Source organism: Geotrypetes seraphini, chromosome 1, assembly GCF_902459505.1.
Source record: "Geotrypetes seraphini chromosome 1, aGeoSer1.1, whole genome shotgun sequence".
NCBI lineage: Eukaryota > Metazoa > Chordata > Amphibia > Gymnophiona > Dermophiidae > Geotrypetes > Geotrypetes seraphini.
The window spans coordinates 388,560,151-388,581,486 of NC_047084.1; the positions used below are offsets into that span (position 1 = coordinate 388,560,151).

General features: G+C 46.4%; 1 protein-coding gene across 1 annotated transcript in view; it reads left to right on the top strand.

The window, feature by feature from the left end:
- The window catches only part of XPA (XPA, DNA damage recognition and repair factor), a 51,302-nt gene that overhangs the window by 13,484 nt on the left and 16,482 nt on the right, over window positions 1-21,336 (top strand). Inside the window, 2 exon segments of the mRNA XM_033916998.1 lie at window positions 6,837-6,849; window positions 14,238-14,403. Coding sequence (XP_033772889.1) covers window positions 6,837-6,849; window positions 14,238-14,403 — 179 coding nt within the window.

The following is a 21,336-nucleotide window of genomic DNA, read 5'->3' on the forward strand; positions in this document are numbered from 1 at the left end:
GGCATATATTGAGGTTCCATGAGAATCCAATCTTTCAAATGTCTTAAAAGACAAGCCCGACTTATATAACCCTAAATCAGGAAGACTAAAGCCACCCTGTGATCCTGGTCCCACCAAATAATAATAGCGGAGTCTTAGGCTTCCGTTCCTGCCAACAAAACGTGAGAACAGGTGTTCTAAGGCCCGGAGACTCCTTCACAAACGTTTCAAAGGTAACGTCTGCAAAAGATAGAGTCACTGTGGAAATATCACCATACCGAATCGAGGCAAGATGCCTTATCATCGAAAGCAGTAGTGCCCTCCAGCGATCCAACTGCTCAGCCGGGTGCCACAACATTTTGGAAACTTTAAAATGTATAACTGAGCAATCATAGCTGTGAGTTGAATACCAAATAACGGAATGAATTCTCCGCCCAGCACAGTGGAAAATGAGATCCCCCAAAACCATTTGCACACGCGGTGCCGAAGAGAAGAGAAGAGGAGCAGTGAGGAGAAGGCAGCGTTTCACTGCTCAGTGGGGAGGAAGACAGCGTCGGTGCCGAGCACCGAAGAAAGGAGGCAGTAACAGCAGGAACCAGGCTCGGGGAAGCGGCGAGAGTTCGCTCCGCCCCCCCCCCCCCCGTGTCAGAGGCAGCGCCGGACTAACCCTTAAAGGGGGAGGAGCCAACGGCGCCCAGCTGTTCGGCGCCCAGCGAAGGCAAGCGGCAAAGGCGCTCGCCTTAGCGAGAGCGCCTTTGCGAAGGGCCTCAAGAAGGGCCAAGTTACTACACCCAGGAACACCAGGGAAAGACTGAAAGGTACGGAAGAAGCAGGCGCAGAAGGAACGACACACACAAACAACGGTAAGGTAAGGTAGAGCAAAGGCAGTACAAACAAGAAGAAGGCACACAAAGAACAAACACAAACAAAGTATAGTAAGGTAGAGCGAAGGCAGCACACACAAGAAGAAAGCGCTGAAGAAAGCAGGCACACAAGGAGCACGTAATCTTAAGTGTTATCTTAAAGTAGGAACGACTATGGAAGCAGAGGAAAACCAGAAGATGAGCTTTCCAGTGTTCTGCACCGACTGTCATATGTATGACTACCTCCCCTCGGGGAGACAGTCGTATGTATGCGGTCGGTGTCAGGAACTGGAAAGCTTGAAGAAGGAAGTCAAGCGACTAGAGGACAAGATACAGGAACTAGAAGGACTTTACACCACGGAAGACCCAGTCAGGACAGCTGAAGATTTCACGAGCGAGAGACACATCGAGGAGGAAGTCAGGGAACTTGAGAAATTCATTGAAGAAGCATACAAGAGGAGGGTGGAAGAGAACGAGCTTCAGATGATAGAAGAAGCTACACCTACATCGAAGGGAGAACAAGAAGCAGAAAATCTCAAAGAAGACACCCACAAGAGAATTGACCAGTCGATGCCCAGAAGAAGAGACGAGCGAAGCACACCGAGGACATTGACCTGAGACCGAAGCGAACATTGAAGAAGGGAAAATCAGCGATCCTAGTGGGGGACTCGATCCTGAGGCATGTGGACAGCCACATAGCAGGAGGGAGGGAGGACCGACTGGTGACCTGCCTCCCAGGAGCGAGAACCAAGGACATCGTGGACAAAATTGCAAAGATCCTGGAAGGTGCGGAGATGGAAGAGACCGCAGTAATGATCCACATTGGGACGAATGATGTCAGCAGGAGAGACTACAAAAGAAGTTCGCTGATAGAACAATTCAAGATTCTGGGAAGGAAGCTGAAGATGAGGACCCAGAAGATAGCATTCTCAGAGATCCTACCGGTACCGAGGGCAGATGTGAAAAGGCAGGATGGACTACAATCAATAAATGCGTGGATGAGGAGATGGTGTGAGGAAGAAAGATTCCACTTCGTGAGGAACTGGACGACGTTCTGGGGCAAGAGCAAGCTCTACAGGAGAGATGGATTGCACCTGAGCACAGCGGGAACTAGACTTCTTGCAAACAATGTCAAGAGAGGAATAGAACAGGCTTTAAACTAAGAAGAAGGGGAAAGCCGACAGTCGACCAAGCGTCGATGTTTCGGAAAAAGGTATCCCATGAAGATACTGAGGGGAAAAAAGGCTGGGAAGAAACAAGGGACAAATTACAGGAGTCGACTAACCAAGAAGAGAAGGTTAGAAAGATTGTAGCCAAAGAGAAGAATCTAAAGACCGAAGCACAGGGAAAGAAATTAAAGGCAACAAAATTCCAGGAGCTAAATTGCATATATATTCTAATGCAAGGAGCCTAAGAAACTAAATGGGGGAATTAGAAGCCATGATCATTGCGGAGGACATAGATATCATTGGAATCTCTGAAACATGGTGGAATGAGGAAAGCAAATGGGATACAGCACTGCCAGGGTACAAGCTCTATCGCCAGGACAGGTCAGGACAGAAAGGCGGTGGAATAGCACTATACATAAAAGAAAGCATATAATCGACAAGAATGGACACAGCGGAGACGGCCAACAAGCTGGAATCACTATGGATTAAAATACCAGGAAGGAAAGGGCCTGAAATAAAGATAGGCCTATACTATCGTCCACCCAGACAAACCGGAGATATCGATGAAGAAATGGAAGCCGAGATGAAGCGAGAATGCAAAGGCGGTAACACGGTTATTATGGGAGACTTCAACTACCCTGTGATAGACTGGAGTCTTGGAAGCTCAAGATGCGCTAGGGAGACAGAATTTCTGGAGGCTGTACAAGATTGCTTCATGGAACAGCTTGTTAGAGAACCGACAAGAGGAAATGCCACTCTGGATCTAATCCTAAATGGGCTAAGGGGACCTGCAAAGGAAGTGGAAGTAGTGGGGACCGTTGGGAAACAGCGATCATAATATGATCAAGTTCAAGATGGAAGTAGGAATACTGAAAGGAAAGAGAACCATAGCGACAACTTTTAACTTCAGGAAGGGTAACTACGAAGCAATGAGGGGAATGGTAAAGAAGAAACTTAGGAACACTTCCCAAAAATGGCAGACGGTAGAACATGCCTGGTCCTTTTTCAAGGACACGGTGAGCGAGGCGCAAAATCTATATATCCCCAGATTCAGAAAAGGGCGCAACAAGAGTCGAATAAAAGACCCGGCGTGGATAACTAAAATAGTGAAGGAAGCGATAAGCAATAAGAAAAATTCATTCAGAAAATGGAAAAGGGACAAAACTGAGGTAAACTGGAGAGAGCACAGGAAGTATCAAAAAGAATGTCACCGTGTGGTTCGAAAAGCCAAAAGAGAGTATGAAGAGAGACTAGCCAGGGAAGCACGAAATTTCAAACCGTTCTTTAGATATGTTAAAGGGAAACAGCCGGCTAGGGAGGAGGTGGGACCACTGGATGACGGAGACAGGAAGGGAGCGGTGAAGGAAGAGAAAGAGGTCGCAGAAACACTTAACATGTTCTTTTCGTCTGTATTCACAAACGAAGACACAACCAACATACCGGAATCTGAGCAATTCTTCAATGGAAATCAAGCACAAAAGTTAACATCCATAGAAGTGAGCCTTGATGATGTGCGCAGACAGATAGAAAAACTAAAAACTGACAAATCCCCGGGTCCGGATAGAATCCATCCAAGGGTGCTGAAGGAACTAAAGGAGGAAATAGCGGAACTACTACAGCAAATTTGCAACCTATCTCTGAAAACAGGTGTGATTCCGGAGGATTGGAAGATAGCCAACGTTACGCCCATCTTTAAAAAGGGATCAAGAGGAGACCCGGGAAACTACAGACCGGTGAGTCTGACCTCTATTCCGGGGAAAATGGCGGAAGCACTAATAAAAGAAAAAATTGATGAACATTTTGAAAAACACGAACTTCTGATAACCAGCTAACATGGTTTCTGCAGGGGGAGATCGTGTCTGACCAACTTATTGCACTTCTTCAAGGGAATTAACAAACAGATGGACAAAGGAGACCCCATAGACATCATATACCTAGATTTCCAGAAAGCCTTTGACAAGGTGCCTCATGAACGTCTACTCTGGAAACTGAAGAACCATGGGGTGGACGGAGACGTGCATAGATGGATCAGAAACTGGTTAGCGGGTAGGAAACAGAGGGTAGGGGTGAAGGGACACTACTCAGACTGGAGGAAGGTCACGAGTGGTGTTCCGCAGGGCTCAGTGCTCGGGCCGCTGCTATTTAATATATTCATAAATGATCTAGAAACAGGAACAAAGAGTGAGATAATAAAATTTGCCGACGACACCAAACTATTTAGTGGAGCTCGGACAAAGGAGGACTGTGAAAAATTGCAAAGGGACTGGGACAAATTGGGGGAATGGGCAGAGAGATGGCTGATGAAGTTCAATGTTGAGAAGTGTAAAGTATTGCATGTGGGAATCAGAAACCCGAGGCACAGCTATACGATGGGAGGGATGTTATTGAATGAGATTACCCAAGAAAGGGACTTGGGGGTAATGGTGGACATGACAATGAAGCCGACGGCACAGTGCGCAGCGGCCGCTAAGAGAGTGAATAGAATGCTGGGTATAATCAAGAAGGGTATTACCACAAGAACGAAAGAAGTTATCCTGCCACTGTACCGGGCAATGGTGCGTCCACATCTTGAGTACTGCGTCCAGTATTGGTCACCATACCTTAAGAAGGATATGGTGTTACTCGAGAGAGTTCAGAGGAGAGCGACACGACTGATTAAGGGGATGGAAAGCCTTTCATACGCTGAGAGATTGGAGAAACTGGGTCTCTTTTCCCTGGAGAAGAGAAGACTTAGAGGGGATATGATAGAGACTTACAAGATCATGAAAGGCATAGAGAGAGTAGAGAGGGACAGATTCTTCAAACTTTCAGAAAATAAAAAAACAAGAGGGCATTCGGAAAAGTTGAAAGGGGACAGATTCAAAACGAATGCTAGGAAGTTCTTCTTTACCCAACGTGTGGTGGACACCTGGAATGCGCTTCCAGAGGACGTTATAGGGCAGCGAATGGTACTGGGGTTTAAGAAAGGATTGGACAATTTCCTGCTGGGAAAGGGGATAGAGGGGTATAGATAAAAGATTACTGCACAGGTCCTGGACCTTATGGGCCGCCGCGTGAGCGGACTGCTGGGCGCGATGGACCTCAGGTCTGACCCAGCGGAGGCATTTCTTATGTTCTTATGTTGACATTCCTGGAGGACGGCAGAGCCTCCAATTTGTAAAAATTCAGGTCAAAACCAGTGAAATCTCCGAACTCCTTAATATTCTCCAAGAGGGCATCCAAGGATCTCTTAGGATCGATAAGATGAACCAAGATATCATCCGCGAAAGCCGCTAGCTTAAAACCACAATCTCCAATTTGGATGCCCTTTAGCATGAATATCCAGGATCAAAGGATTCAAAGCCAAAACAAATAACAAGGGCAGCCCTGCCTGGTGCCCCAAAAGATTTTGAAGGGAGAGGACCAATGCTCATTAACAAAAAGGAGCGCCTGTGGGGAGGCATACAACATTCGAATGGCTAAAAGAAAACGCCCATTGAACACATATTTAGTCAAGGTAGCATATAAAAATTTCCATCTAACTTTATCAAAGGCTTTTTCTGCATCAAAGCTGATTAGTAAGGAAGGTAGGCCATCCCTAGAATGATATTCCATGGAGGTCAATAGCTTCCGCATATTTTTTGTAACTGAGCGACCCTTAACACAAGGAACCAGCATGGCTCACTGTAATGGTGAAAGAAGCAATCAGAGACAAGAAGACTTGTTTAAGGAATGGAAAAGGTCAAAAACGGACGAAAACTGGAAAAAGCACAAACAGCATCAAAGCAGGTGACATAAGGCGGTAAGAGGGGCCAAAAGAGACTACGAGGAAAAAATAGCCAAGGAGGCAAAAAACTTCAAGCCGTTCTTTCGATATATTAAGGGGAACGAACTGCGAAGGAAGTGGTGGGGCCGTTGGATTACCATGGAATAAAGGGAGTGCTAAAGGAGGACAAAGTCATTGGCGACAAACTGAATACATTTTTTGCGTCTATGTTTACCGAAGAGGATATACACAACATACCGGAAGCCGACAGGCTATACGCGGGAAACGAAGATGGGGAAACTGACAGGGGTTGACGGTTAGTCTAGAAGAGATATGCAAGCAGGCTTAAAAATGAGAAATCCCCGGGCCGGATGGCATCCATCCAAGGGTAATCAAAGAATTGAAAGAGGTTGTAGCTGAACTGCTTCAACTAATAGATAATCTATCGATCAAATCGGGAAGGATTCCGAAAGACTGGAAAGTGGCAAATGTTATGCCAATTTTCAAGAAAAGTTCGAGGGGTGATCCGGGAAACTACAGACCGGTGAGTATGACCTCGGTACCGGGAAAGATGGTAGAGGCGCTGATAAAGGACTATAAAGGAAGATATTGCTTGATGAACTTGCTGCACTTCTTCGAGGGAGTAAACAGGCAGATAGACAAAGGCAACCCGGTCGACATTGTATATCTGGATTTTCAGAAGGCATTTGACAAGGTTCCGCATGAACGACTACTTTGAAAAATTGCAAGCCATGGAATCGAGGATGAAATACTCACATGGATTAAAAACTGGCTGGCGGATAGGAAACAGAGAGTGGGAGTAAATGGACAATACTCGGACTGGAAAAGCATAACCAGTGGAGTGCTTGCAGGGTTTGGTGCTTGGGCCCTTGCTCTTCAACATATTTATAAATGATCTGGAAATTGGTACGATGAGTGAGGTGATTAAATTTGCAGACAATACTAAGTTATTCAGAGTAGTGAAGACGCAGGAGGATTGCAAAGATCTGCAACGTGACAAACACGCTTGAGAAACGGACTGTGACATGGCAAATGAGGTTCAACGTGGATAAGTGTAAGGTGATGCATGTCGGTAACAAAAATCTTATATACGAATATAGGATGTCCGGGGCGTTACTTGGAGAGACCTCCCAGGAAAGAGACTTGGGAATGCTGGTCGACAGGTCGATGAAGCCATCCGTGCAATGTGCGGCAGCGGTGAAAAGGGCGAATAGGATGCTAGGAATGATTAAGAAGGGGATCATGAACAGATCGGAGAAGGTTATCATGCCGCTGTACCAGGCCATGGACCACAGGAAAACTGCACTGGTGTACTGCTCAATATGGAGACAGGCCCTACAGGCAAATTATCCACCAAAAGAGTAAAAAAAAAAACCCAGGCAATTAGTCACAAACACAGTGGGGTGCATTCAACCCTTGCCAAATTATTGTTCAGGGTTCTTTATTTCTTACTTGTGCAAAACAGAATGGCAAACAAGAAACAATAATAATAAAAAAAAACTCAAGGCAAAAATCCTGCACAGAAAATCAGGTTATACAAAAGTCCCTGTGCCTAAGCAGTTTTAGCACAGCTTTCTGAAGTTAGGCCTCACCTGGTCCTAGGCCTTATTCTGACCCTAGAATCAGGCCTTACTCAAAAGGGAGTTTAAGTCCAACTATCATAGTGCATTAACCTTCACTGCATTATTTTCACAAAACATAAATGTAAAAGAAAATGTTCAGGAGGCCCTCAGCTCTGCTCCTGAATTGGGGCAGGAGAACTGTCAAGTTTGTCTTCAAGCTATACACAACATTCATATAACCCCGCCCGAGATCTTGACAAACTTCTCCTAATAATACAGTTCTCAGTTTCTGCAAATTACTGCATTCAAACCTACAAAAAAATATAGTTCCATAAAGCATAAACATTTCCCATGCAAAACAAACTGGGAGAGCACCTGCAACAGTCCTTTATGAAACACCAGAAAGAGCCCTGCCCCCACCTGGGGCCTTAGATTGGGCCTCAGCAGTGCTGTGAGCCCATGTAGTGAAAAGGAAAAAGAAAAAAAACTCTTTCAAACTAGGCCACAGGCTATAACACAAGTCCTATTAATTGTCCACACAAAAATTCAAAATAGCATTCAAAAACAGTTCAGTTCAGAGCAGTAGATAGCTTTGGAAACTTCCCACAAAACAAACACAGTTTTAAAGTTAGTGGCCTTACAGGTAACACTTATTTCCATGGCTTCTGGTTCTAGAAATACCTGTTCAAAATTCTCCATTTCCTCCTCTTGAGGTAGGGCCTCAGCTTCCTGGCATGAAGCTATATCATAGAGAACGACACGGGGAAAAATTCTGTCCCTATCACTGCACCGTCCCCGTCCTACCATCCTCTCCACTGCCCCATCCCCGCCGTCCCTTTCACCTCCACGTCCCGCAGCATCCATATAAGCCTCAGGACTGCAATATTTAGCTTATTCCTTCCTTATAAATCAAAATTGTGGCTGCTGAACTAGAGAGATGTTCAGCTGGCAGGGCTTTGTCTATAAATTTTATAAGCACATTTAATATACTACTTTATCCTAAAGCAAAATAAATAAATAAATAGAAAATTTTGTTCTACCTTTTGTTGTCTGGTTTCTGCTTCCCTCATCTTCTTATTCAGTTCCTTCCATCCACTGTCTGCCGTCTCTCTGAGTGTTCCATTTGCTCTGTTACTGTGCCTCTCCCTTCCCCCTTGGTCTGGCACCCATCTTCTTCCCTCCGCTCCCCCATAGTCTGGCATCTCTGTCTTCTTCCCTTCCAATGGCTTCTCCCCACTCTCTGTTCCCCATTTCCCAGCATCTTCTCCCCACTATCTCTTCCCTGTTTCCCAGCATCTTCTCCTCTCTCTTTCTTCCCCAGTTACCTTCAGGCTGCTTCAGCGTCTTCTCCTCTCCATCCCCCCACCCCCAGCACCCTTTGCACGGTCCAGCAACTCCCTCCTGCTAGCCAGCCGTGCATCTCCCTCCCTCCTTCCCTTCCCTTCTCTTGTGGCGAAACTGACGATTTCTATAAGGCTATGCGCTGTTCTATAAGGCGGGGTTCCCTGAATGGAAAAACCTTAATGATCAATATAGTATGGAGTTCCTATGCTTTCAGGCGGACTTCCTGGGTTACCAGGCTGCCCAGTGGTATAAATTGTTAACTGGACTGATTAAAAAGAAACCAAACACTGGTCTGAGAGACATTTGGAGCATAGATGTACAATGTCAACATCTATGAGACAAACATGGTTTTTTCTATTACATATAGCATTATGGACCCCTGTTCGGTTATAAAAATTGGATAGCTCTAAGTCTAATAAATGTTGGCACTGTCATCTTGAAGCAGGGACTTTAGATCATTTGTTCATATGTTATAGCTTTTTGGAAATCAATTTGGGATCAAATTAATTGTTTATTAGATAATTCAGTGGCATTGTCAAATGATACCGTGATGTTTGGTATGGCAATGAGAGCAAAAAGTCAGATTTCTTCAAATAATAACAAATTATTATTTATAATGACTGGGGTTGCCATTTAACAAATTACTTATAATTGGAAGAACTGGAGTAGACTAAATTATAATTTTTGGTGGAATTCACTTTGTCATATATATAAAATGGAAAGATTTATTGCAATACAGAAAGGGTGTTTTAAGAAATTTCAAGATGTGTGGGAGCCATTAACAAAATATTGTACTGATTAGAGGACATTTTTCCCCTTGAATTTACAAGTTCAATTGTGAGGGGGGAGGGAGGGTAATTTATTATTACAAATCGTTCAAGGTATTTTATTATATGATAAGAAAGGGTGGGAAGGGTGGGAGATAAGAGCATATCATTTGTATCATTGATGATTATTAAATGGTATATTTATTGTTAATTTGTTTGAATGTATTGTCACACTTATTGTAAGTTTGAAAATGAATAAAGATTTATTTTTTGAAAAAAAAGGCTATGCGCTGTATTACAGCTGGAGCCTTGAAGTCACGTTGCGTTGCCTGCTGGAAAAGTCTCCGATGCAACCAGAAACAGGAAGTTGCGTTGGAGGAGACTTTTCTAGCAGGCAACACGATGCGACTTCAAGGCTATGGCTGTAATACAGCGCATAGCCTCATAGAAATAGCCAGTTACGCCACAAGAGAAGGTAAGGGAAAGGGAGGGAGGGAAATGCATGGCTAGCTAGCGGGAGGGAGTTGCTGGACCGAATGAAGGGTGCTGGGGGTGGGATGTAGAGGAGAAGGTACAGTTTCGGCACAAGAGAAGGAAAGGGAGAGAGATGCACGGCCGGATGACCGGCGGGAGAGAGGGGACTCCCGGACCACACGCTCGTTGACCGCGTGTGCTCACCATTCACCGCTCCACAGGGCGGTGAATGGCCTTGTGTCCGATCTCTACTATATCATCCACCTCCATGAGCTCCAGATTATTAAGTTGCTCTGGTCTGGCTGGCTGCTGAGCAGTGGAGAGAGAACTGTTCCCCTTCCTTGTCCTCTCTAACTCTGGAGAAAACACTGCTGACTTTTCAATGTGTGAGCCCCGCCCTGCTCTCAGTGGGCCTGCACTGCCCTGAGGCTCCCTTGGGCTCGCCCTTTGGATGTTCGGGTAGGTGCAAGGCTTTCTCACAGGGGCATTTTGCCTAAACCTAATGTTAACAGGTTTGGAGACAAACCTTGCAGAGCTGGGCTGAGTCTCCATTTCCTCTACTTCTGAGTGGTCAGAAAGAAACTCATCTTCAGTCAGATTCTCCCTAGTATAATCAGGGAATCTAGGCTGCTGGGCTTTACGAGGCTTGGCAACAACTTTCATAGCCTTAGTTCTGCCTCTCCTGGGGCTTTTAACTGGGAACATGTCAGGCACAGAGTCTGACTAGTCACAAGATGCAAAAGGGATAACTTGTTTATCTCTTTTCTGTGGTATTGCATGTACCTAGCCCCAGTGGGTGACAGTGCTTCCAGTTCCTTGACATCCATACGATAAGTTCTGTTCCTTCACAAAAATTCTTGAAGACTTTCAAACTTTCAAAATTGTTGCGCTATGTAAACCCTTAAATTTGGAGGTCTAAACCCACCTTCATCAGCAGGACACATCACTCATCACATCACATCTATAGTAAAAGCATATTTCTCTTCATCGGTTTAGAACAGGGGTGCCCAAATGGTCGATCGCAAAGGCAACGCGAGTCGATTGCGTACAAGCACCAGACTCACAAGACTTCACCTCTGACGTCAATTCTGACGTCGGAGAGGAAGTTCTGGTCCAGCCAATCGCTGCCTAGCTGGCCTGGAACTTTCTCCCTGACGTTAGAATTGACATCGGAGGTGAAGTTTTGTGGGCCCAGCACTTGTACGAGCCAGGCCTGGCGCAGGGAAGCAGCAGGGAGAAATCGGCGTGGTGGTTTGGGGTGGGGGGTAGGGAAAGAATCGGGGAAGTGGAGAAATCGGCACGATGGCTTGGAGGGGCCAGGGGGAGAGAGAAAGAAAGACAGGCAGGCAGGGGAAGAGAGAAAGAAAGGCAGAAAGAAAGAGGGGGCAGGGAGAGAATGAAAGACAGACAGGCAGGGGGAGAGAGAAAGAAAGGCAGAAAGAAAGGGGGGCAGGGAGAGAAAGAAAGACAGGCAGGCAGGGGGAGAGAGAAAGAAAGGCAGAAAGAAAGAGGGGGGCAGGGGGAGAGAGAAAGAAAGGCAGAAAGAAAGAGGGGGGAAGGGGGGAGAGAGAAAGAAAGACAGGCAGGGGAAGAGAGAAAGAAAGGCAGAAAGAAAGAAATATTAGCTTTACAGAAGAAGGAAGTGCAACCAGAGACTCATGAAATCACCAGACAAAAAGGTAGGAAAAATGATTTTATTTTCAATTTAATGATCAAAATGTGTCAGTTTTGAGAATTTATATCTGCTGTCTATATTTTGCACTATGGCCCCCTTTTACTAAACCATGATAGTGGTTTTTAGCGCAGGGAGCCTATGAGCTTTGGAAGCTGCGAGGGGCATTCAGCGCAGCTCCCTGCGCTAAAAAACGCTATTGCGGTTTAGTAAAAAGGGAGGGGGTATATTTGTCTATTTTTGTATAGTTGTTACTGAGGTGACATTGCATATTTTAAAGTCATCTGCCTTGACCTCTGAAAAAACACCCGAATACAAATGATAATTAACATTTTCTCTGCATACAGTGTGCTTTGTGATTAATCTTGCAGCGGAGATCTCTGAGAATCTCGGCGAGAGGGAGAATTAGAAAGCCTTGAGCATGCGCAGATGCATCGGCACATCCTGTGGGCTGCGTGCCGGTGCCAGACCGGGGGGGGGGAAAGTTCAAGTTGTTTGGGTGGGGGGTGCCGGTTCGCACGGGGGGGGGCCTTTGCGAGCGGGGGGGGGGGGGAGCAGCACCGCTGGCCTCAGGGGGGAGGGAACGTTTCAAAGCGAGTTTCCATTATTTCCTATGGGGAAATTCGCTTTGATATACGAGTATTTTGGTTTACAAGCATGCTTCTGGAACAAATTATGCTCGTAAACCAAGGTTCCACTGTACAGAGATAGAACGAAAGATTTTTAAATCCTCAACATCCAAGCCCTTTTTCTTTAACACAGGAGTTACGGTTGATTCCTTACATGCCTTAGGTAGCTCTCCTTCAGTTAAAGATTTGTTAACAAAAGCGCTTGATGTAACAGGTATCTGATGTAAAATACTTGAATTACAAGGATCCAAAATAGCTTGGGTCGGTGAAATATAAGCAATTACTTCACTAATCTCTTCCTTAGTCATGAGGTCAAAAGATTGCCACAATTCAATTGATTCATCCTCATCATTCTCTGTGTTGCTCTCTCCCATGAAACATTGTTCCCACTCTCCCCCAATTTCTTCTGTAGATAGCTAGCATATTTATCAGCATCTAGTTGTTCTTCACTATTAGGTTGGTTATTCCCATGTAATAAAAATTTACATATCCTAAATAACTCCTGAGATTTATTTTGGGCATTAGTAATTCTGTCTCGAAAATATCTGCTTTGCTCAGTATCACACAACATTTTATATTCCATAAGTCTTATAGTAAATTCATCCTTATCATCTGGGTCCCTCGTTTTTTCTCCATTTTCTCTCAGCTTGCCTACCTTCCCTTCTTGCTTGAGTAACCACATCAGATCTCCATGGGAAAGTTGTTAAGTTAGATCGATCAATAATTAATTCTTGTGGGGCTTCAGTATCAAGTTCAGATGTCAAGGAAGTATGCCATAAATCCACATCCTCATTTACGGAGCGGTTATCATCAATGATCAAATTTTGTTTCAAAACTACAGCTAGATCTTTTGACCCAAACTTAGGTCTTATCATTTTAAATTTCTGCTCATTTATCTTAGGTGGAGTGTTATAAAAACTAAACGTTAATATATGATGATCTGACCAGGTGACATCCTTAACAGCTACTGATTCTTCTAACCTTTCCACCAGATGATTAGATAAGAATAAAAGATCTAAAACATTTCCAGCTTTGTATACTTTCTGTTACTAGTTGCTCTAACTCAGGGATCTCAAAGTCCCTCCCTGAGGGCTGCAATCCAGTCAGGTTTTCAGGATTTCCCCAATGAATATGCATTGAAAGCAGTGCATGCACATAGATCTCATGCATATTCATTGGGGAAATCCTGAAAACCCGACTGGATTGCAGCCCTCAATGAGGGACTTTGAGACCCCTGCTCTAACTCCATACCTTCCATCATACAATAGAGCTCATTACCTACTTGACCAGCCAGGATTTTCTCAGGGGATAATGGCACATTAAAATCACCTATCATACATAACTTTTCCATATCTATTGTTAATCCAAACAAGAACTCCAAAAAAGGAAATCCTTCTGATGAACTAACACCAGGTGGTACATAACTCACACACAAAACTATCCATTCATTTTGTAACACCAAACATTCTCCAGACTCACACACCATTACTCCTACTTCTTTTAATCCAAATTCCTTTTTGCTTTGCTCTGTTTACTTTCTGGTCGCCAAACCCCTATTTTGGCAAAGCACAATGCCAGGCTTCTTATATTCTTATTTTTTATTGACAATCTATATTTCTTTTTAATCTATGGGTGGCTAACAATTGAAGACCAGGCGTAATCTTTTCCTTTTTGGATTCTTTGTTGTCTTTGCAGAGTTGGTTTTTTCCTTTTTTGGCTAATAATTGAAACACCAACCATTTGAAATTTATGGCAAAATTTATGTTATATAAAATCACATCTTGGAGAGAAATAGCTAAATAGTTGAATTCTTGGAGCTGTGAAATAAAATTTTGGTGGATTTACAAGAGGCCTACATTAGATGAATATTCCTCCATTAACACTGCTGCATCTGGCTTTTATTGTGGTAGGATATGGTGGCTTTAGTTTTTAATTTTGAGAGTATTAATATGTTCTTACAAATGCCTCATACATGGCTACTTAATTTACTTGGGCCTTTCAATGTGTTTCAGAGATGCAGAAGGGAAGCACAAGCTTATGACAAGGACTGAAGCAAAACAAGAGTACTTGCTGAAAGACTGTGATCTAGACAAGAGGGAACCCGTTCTCAGGTTTATTGTAAAGAAGAACCCTCATAATTCCCACTGGGGAGACATGAAGCTTTACTTAAAACATCAGGTATGAGAAACATAGAAATAGACAGCAGATAAGGGCCACGGCCCATCCAGTCTGCCCACCCCAATGACCGTCCCCTACCTTTCTCTGTGAATAGATCCCATGTGTCTATCACATTTGGCCTTAAAATCAGGCACGCTGCTGGCCTCAATAACCTGAAGTGGAAGACTATTCCAGCGATCAACCACCCTTTCAGTGAAAAAGAATTTCCTGGTGTCCCCGTGCAGTTTCCCACCCCTGATTTTCCATTAGTGAAAGGAATGTGTGTGGACAAGTAGTTTAAAGGACAACTATTGAGAAATTTCAGGCACATTAAGCAAAAAAAGTAATGTCACCTGTTGTCATGAGTTACTTCAGTATACAGAGAACACAGGGAAGAAGCTGTGAGCTGCAGATTGGCAGGGAACCCAGGTGTCAAATAAAGAAGTGTTGGAGCCAGGGCACAAGAGACAAGAGTGCATCCTCTGAAATCTGAGATAGCTCTACCTGCCTCATAATTGTTTATTTCTTCCTGCCTAGTTTGGTCTCTTTCCCATGTAACTAGTGGCAGGAAGCCTAGGCACCAGTACCAGAAGAAAGAAGGAAACTAGCATGGGTATAGCAGAGGATGGTGGAGTGGTGAGGAGCTTATGCTTCACTATTGGAAAAAAGAAAGGAGCTGGTGCCAGCTACAGCACAAGAAGCAGGATAGTGGGGCAGCCAGGCTTTGCCACCAGAAGAAAAAGGTGAGCTAGTGGCAGCTGTGGCACAAGCAGTACTGTGGCGAAGAGCAGACTCTTTTTCTTCTCCATAAAACACATACTTCCCTCTCCACCATAAATGCATGTGTCTCACACATACTACATACACTCTCTGCCACTCTTATCTTTCATGTTTTTCCACACTAAATCCTACATGTAACATGCATGAACCTCGGTAGTGAGTAGCAGAAGTCTAAAATTTTGCCCTTTGAACATACACGTCCAGGGTGGGGAAATACTTTTAATTTGAGTACAATTGTTGGATATGTAGAGGGGGGATGATATATGTATTTGTCAGGAAATATAATTTGATTGAATTTAAGTGCTGTTAAAGTGTAAAATGTCTGTATAATATGTTGCACTTATTTTTAGCTTTAAAACAAATAAAGATTTTTTTTTTTTTTAAAAAAGTCTAAAATTTTAGAAAGACACTTGAAGAGCAGTTCTATATAGTACATGCTCTGATTAGGCTCAGGGGATATGCATTTATAGAATAAGGTCTACACACACACTTTTCTTATGCCAATTGTGCGCTATTCTATAAGGGACATGAGCCAATTTGCCAGTTGAATGCGCATCTGACAGAATACTATAAGATGTACATGTATCTGCCACACTGTGCACAACCACTTATACCAGCTCTGTGGCTGAAACCAACCCTGAAACCTTTTTTGCATTGCTGTTCTATGATAAGACACTGCCACCTCTGGCCAAACATCAATTTTATACTGTCTTACAAACAAATGCATTAGTCTCCAAGTTGCTATAATATGCTTATTACATTTCGTTTGTTTGTATTATTTCAATATCTTGTATTCAGGGCTTCCAAAGAAGCAAATCGAGTAAATTCAACTAAAAGAAAACACTGCTGCTAGATTAACAGGAAAGACATTTTTTTGTTCATATCTTTATCCCAGGACAAGCAGGCAGGTATTCTCACTAGTTTATTGATGTCATCCGACAGAGCCCCGATACGGACGTCTCACAAGCATGTCTTGCTTGAAGAAACTCAGAAGTTTCGAGATGCCCGCACCGCGCATGCGCCAGTGCCTTCCCGCCCGACGGACCAGGCGTGTCGCCTCAGTTTTTTTCTTTCCGCGAAGCTGAGAAATCTTACTTTGATTCTGCGCTGATTGAACTCCCGTTCTTTTGCCTTCCATAGCCGCGGTTTTGAGTTTCTTTTACTCTTTTCGTGTGTTTTATTTCTTTTCTTTCATTTAAAAAAAAAAAAAAAAATTTCTTCCGGCGATTCGGCCGGGTCAGCCGCGTGGCTCAGGCCCCGCTCCTTCGATCTCGCGGCGGAGCTTTTTTGGCCTATGTCCCGGCCAATCACCGGTTTTAAAAAGTGTAGCAAGTGCCAGCGCGCAATTTCGCTGACGGATCCGCATCGACGCTGCCTGCAGTGTCTTGGTCCGGAACATTTCCCGAAATCGTGCCGGCCTTGTTCCACACTCACAGTGAGGGCGTTTAAGGGTCACTGTTTTTTGTGGGAGTCGATGTTCAAGATGGAAGCTGTGCAAGACCCTTCAGCTTCGACTTCGGCTGGTGCTTCACCCTCCCATGCGAAGCCCACCACCGCTCCTGCTGCTCCGGGTCTCCTGAAACCGGCTTCGTTTGTCCCGGTTACGACCCCGTCTTCGGCGCCGGTGCCTTCCGTCTCTCAGGTTCAGGTACCGCCTTCTACAATTCCACCCGTGGTTATCAAGGTGCCGAAAGGTTCAAAGCAAAAGCACTCGGCCACGAAGGAGCGCGAAGACGGTGCTGGAGGACCCCCTTTCGGTGCAGATCCCTCCATATCGGCTTCATTACGGTCCCTTTTGGAGGCTCAATTTGTCGAGCTCATGCAAACCATGGGGCCCAAGTTGATTGCCACCATCCAGGGTGACCTCCCGGTTCCGATCCCGGGGGGCGGACCGCCCCCTCCTCCTCCTCCTCGCCGGTCGACCTCGCTGCTTGGCGAGGAGGAGCGACGTATGGCAGCCGGTCCCTCGAGGCGGGCCTCCTTCAGTGATATGCCCCCTTTAGAGCCCATCACGCCTCTGTTCGAAGAGGCCTGGAATACCTCTTCGGGTAATCGAAGTCCTGGGCATCGCAAGTCGCAGGAAGAGTTCTTCTGCACTCCCTACCAGGCCTGGGCTGCGTCTCGAGAGGCGTCGCATCTCCCGCCTCTTCGCTCCACGGCCTCGAGTCCCATCTGCTCACTAGAGGCGTCGGGGGACCATGCTAAGCATCGTCATTCTAGATCCCCATCCTGACACCGGGAGGGGCATCGGTCCAGGCATTCCTCGCGGCACTCCTCGAGGCACTCGGAGGTTTCACCGCAGAAGAAGTAGCCACGTATGGGGTACTCTTCATCGGACATGTCCCCTCCACAGGGACTGGAGTATGAGGAACCATCCACCTCTTATTCTCCCTGTCGTTCCCAGGTCTCTTTGGATCCCGAGGCCTCGACTTCGTCCAGTCCTTCTCGGAGGCCGGTGCTGGCGGATCGATTGTCTTTTTCTTCCTTCCTCCGGCAGATGGCGGATGACCTGGACATTACCTTGGACACCGGTTCGTGGTACTCCAAGGAATACCTCGACACCATGCATTTGCCTCATCCTCCTGCGGAGTCTCTTTGCCTGCCTCTCCACAAACTTCTCGACCAAACGTTTATGAGATGTTTTGAGACGCCATACTCCATTCCTGCGGTCCCCGGCAAGTTAGATGCCCGATACCGCACGGTCCATCACAAGGGGTTCGAGGGCCCTCAACTTTCCCACCAATCCCTGCTGGTCGAATCGTCCCTCAAGCGGTCTCATCCGTCCCAGGTGTATGCCTCGGTACCTCCGGGGCGCGAGGGCAGGACCATGGACAAGTTTGGCAGGCGGTATGTTCCATTTTGCTTCTTATTTGGAGTTCTTCCTGTCTGTGCTTCGGAAGTTCACACCTTACATTGAATCTCAGGCTCGCTTCGAGTTCGAGGAAGTTGTTGCTTCGCTGTCCCAGCTGCGCCTTCAACTGATGCAGTCCTCCTATGACGCCTTCGAGCTCTCGGCTCGAGCTGCTGCCTGCTCCGTGGCCATGCATCGTCTGGCCTGGCTTCGCACCATTGACATGGACCCGAACCTCCAGGACAGCTGGCCAATGTTCCTTGTGCGGGAGCGGATTTATTTGACGAGTCTATCGAGACTGTGACGAAGAAGCTCTCTGACCATGAAAAATCCTTTCAGTCTATTCTTCGGCCTAAGCCTAAGCCTCAACAGTCTCGACCTGCCAGGCCGCCCTTGATCTATCAGAGGCGTTACACTCCGAGGCAAGCTCCAGCTGCCAGGCAGCCTGCAAAACGACAGCCTCCACAAAAGGCTCCGCAGAAGCCTCAACCGTCTAATGTCCCTAAGGCTACTCAGCCTTTTTGACTCTCTCTTAGGGAGCATAACCAACCTTGTTCTGCTATCCCCTGTTTTCCCCATTGGGGGTCGCCTCCATCATTTTTTCCAATGATGGACGGCTATTACCACCGACCTCTGGGTCCTTACCATCATCAAGGAAGGGTACTCTGCAATTCCATTGGGTCCCCCCGGACCACCCTCTAAGAGAGTATCCTTCAAACTTGACTCAGACCGCCCTTCTTCAGGAAGCTCAAGCTTTGCTCCGGCTTCGTGCCGTCGAGCCGGTCCCTGTGGACCAGCACAACCGGGGGTTTTACTCCCGGTACTTCCTTGTCCCGAAGAAGACGGGCGACCTGCGACCCATTCTGGACCTCAGGGTCCTCAACAAGTTCTTGGTCAAAGAGAGATTTCGCATGCTGACCCTAGCTTCTCTCTATCCCCTCCTCGAGCAGAACGACTGGTTATGCTCTCTAGATTTCAAGGAGGCCTACACTCACATTCCCATTCATCTGGCCTCTCGCAAGTTCCTCAGATTTCGGGTGGGACATTGCATCTGCAGTACCGAGTGCTTCCGTGCGGCCTGTCCTCGTCTCCCAGAGTCTTCACGAAGTGTCTGGTGGTGGTGGCCGCTGCACTCCGGACCAGGGGTCTTCAGGTATTTCCCTACCTCGACGACTGGCTCATCAAGGCCCCCTCGGCTCCAGAGGTCATCTCGGCGACCCTGGCCACTATTTACTTCCTGCAGAGTTTGGGCTTCGAGATCAACTTCCCCAAATCTCATCTACAGCCTACCTAGTCTCTCCCATTCATCGGGGCGGTCCTGGACACCATTCGACTCAGAGCATTCCTTTCTCCTCAGCGCATGGATGCTCTTCTTCATCTCTGCCAGTCTATGTCTTCTCGCCAGTCCATCTCAGCGAGACACATGATGGTCCTCCTGGGCCACATGGCCTCTACAGTTCATGTGATGCCTTTTGCCAGACTCCATCTCAGAATTCCTCAGTGGACCCTGGCTTCTCAATGGACTCAGGTGTCAGATCCGTTGACTCGGCATATCATAGTCACTCCTGCTCTTCGGCAGTCTCTACTTTGGTGGATGACCTCTTCGAATCTATCCAGAGGTTTGCTGTTTCACACTCCTCCCCACCAGAAGGTTCTCACAACCGATTCCTCGACCTATGCCTGGGGAGCTCATCTGGATGGTCTTCGCACTCAGGGATTCTGGACCAGTGCGGACCGACTCCATCAAATCAATCTTCTGGAGCTCAGAGCCATCTTCAATGCTCTTCAACATCTGCTTCACGACATGGTGGTCCTCATTCACACAGGTCGCCATGTATTATGTCAACAAGCAGGGGGGCACGGGCTCGGCCTCCCTCTGCCAGGAAGCTCTCAGAGTCTGGGATTGGGCGGTTCGCCACAATGCCTTCCTCAAAGCTGTCTACATTCAGGGGAAAGACAATGTCTTGGTGGACAACTTAAGTCGTCTTCTCCAGCCTCACGAATGGACACTCCATTCCAAGCCCCTTCATCTGATTTTTGCACAGTGGGGGACGCCTCAGATAGACCTCTTTGCGGCTCCCCACAACTTCAAGCTGCCTCAATTCTGTTCCAGGATCTACACTCCTCATCGTCTCGAGGCGGATGCCTTTCTGCTGGATTGGGGGAATCGCTTTCAGTATGCGTTTCCTCCCTTTCCTCTCATTCAAAAGACTCTGGTCAAGCTGAAGTCCGACTATGCCACCATGATTCTGATCGCTCCTCGGTGGCCCAGACAACCTTGGTTCTCCCTTCTACTTCAACTCAGCAGCAGGGAGCCATTCCTTCTTCCAGTGTTTCCTTCACTGCTTACTCAGCATCAAGGATCTCTGCTTCACCCCAACCTGCAGTCTCTCCACCTGACAGCTTGGTTCCTCTCAACGTAACTCCTCACCAGTTTTCCCAGGCGGTGAGGGATGTCTTGGAGGCTTCCAGGAAGCCTGTTACTCGACAATGCTACTCCCAAAAATGTACTAGATTTTCTTCCTGGTGTGTTTCCAATTCTAAGGAGCCTCAGCTAGCCTCCCTATCCTCTGTATTGGACTATCTTCTACACCTGTCTCAGTCTGGTCTCAAGTCTACGTCTATACGAGTCCACCTGAGTGCTATTGCGGCTTTCCATCAGCCTCTACAAGGTAAACTTCTCTCTGCTCATCCTGTGGTTTCCAGGTTTATGAAAGGACTTTTCCATGTCAGTCCTCCTCTCAAACCTCCTCCGGTGGTTTGGGATCTCAATGTTGTCCTTTCTCAGCTTATGAAACCTCCTTTTGAGCCTCTCAACAAGGCTCCACTCAAGTTTCTCACTTGGAAAATGGTTTTTCTCGTGGCCCTCACGTCTGCTCGCAGGGTCAGTGAGCTGCAGGCCTTAGTGGTGGATCCTCCTTTCACAGTATTCCATCATGACAAGGTTGTCCTCCGCACTCATCCGAAATTCCTGCCTAAAGTGGTCTCTGAATTTCATATCAACCAATCTATTGTACTTCCAGTGTTTTTTCCAAAGCCTCATTCTCATCCTGGAGAATCAGCTCTTCATACTCTGGACTGTAAACGTGCTTTGACTTTCTACCTGGATTGCACCAAACCACACAGAACTGCTCCTCAATTATTCGTCTCCTTTGATCCAAACAAGTTGGGACGCCCTGTATCGAAGCGCACCATCTCCAACTGGATGGCGGCTTGTATCTCTTTCTGCTCTGCCCAGGCTGGATTACCCCTTCCCTGTAAGGTCACAGCCCATAAGGTCAGAGCAATGGCAGCCTCTGTAGCCTTCCTCAGATCGACACCGA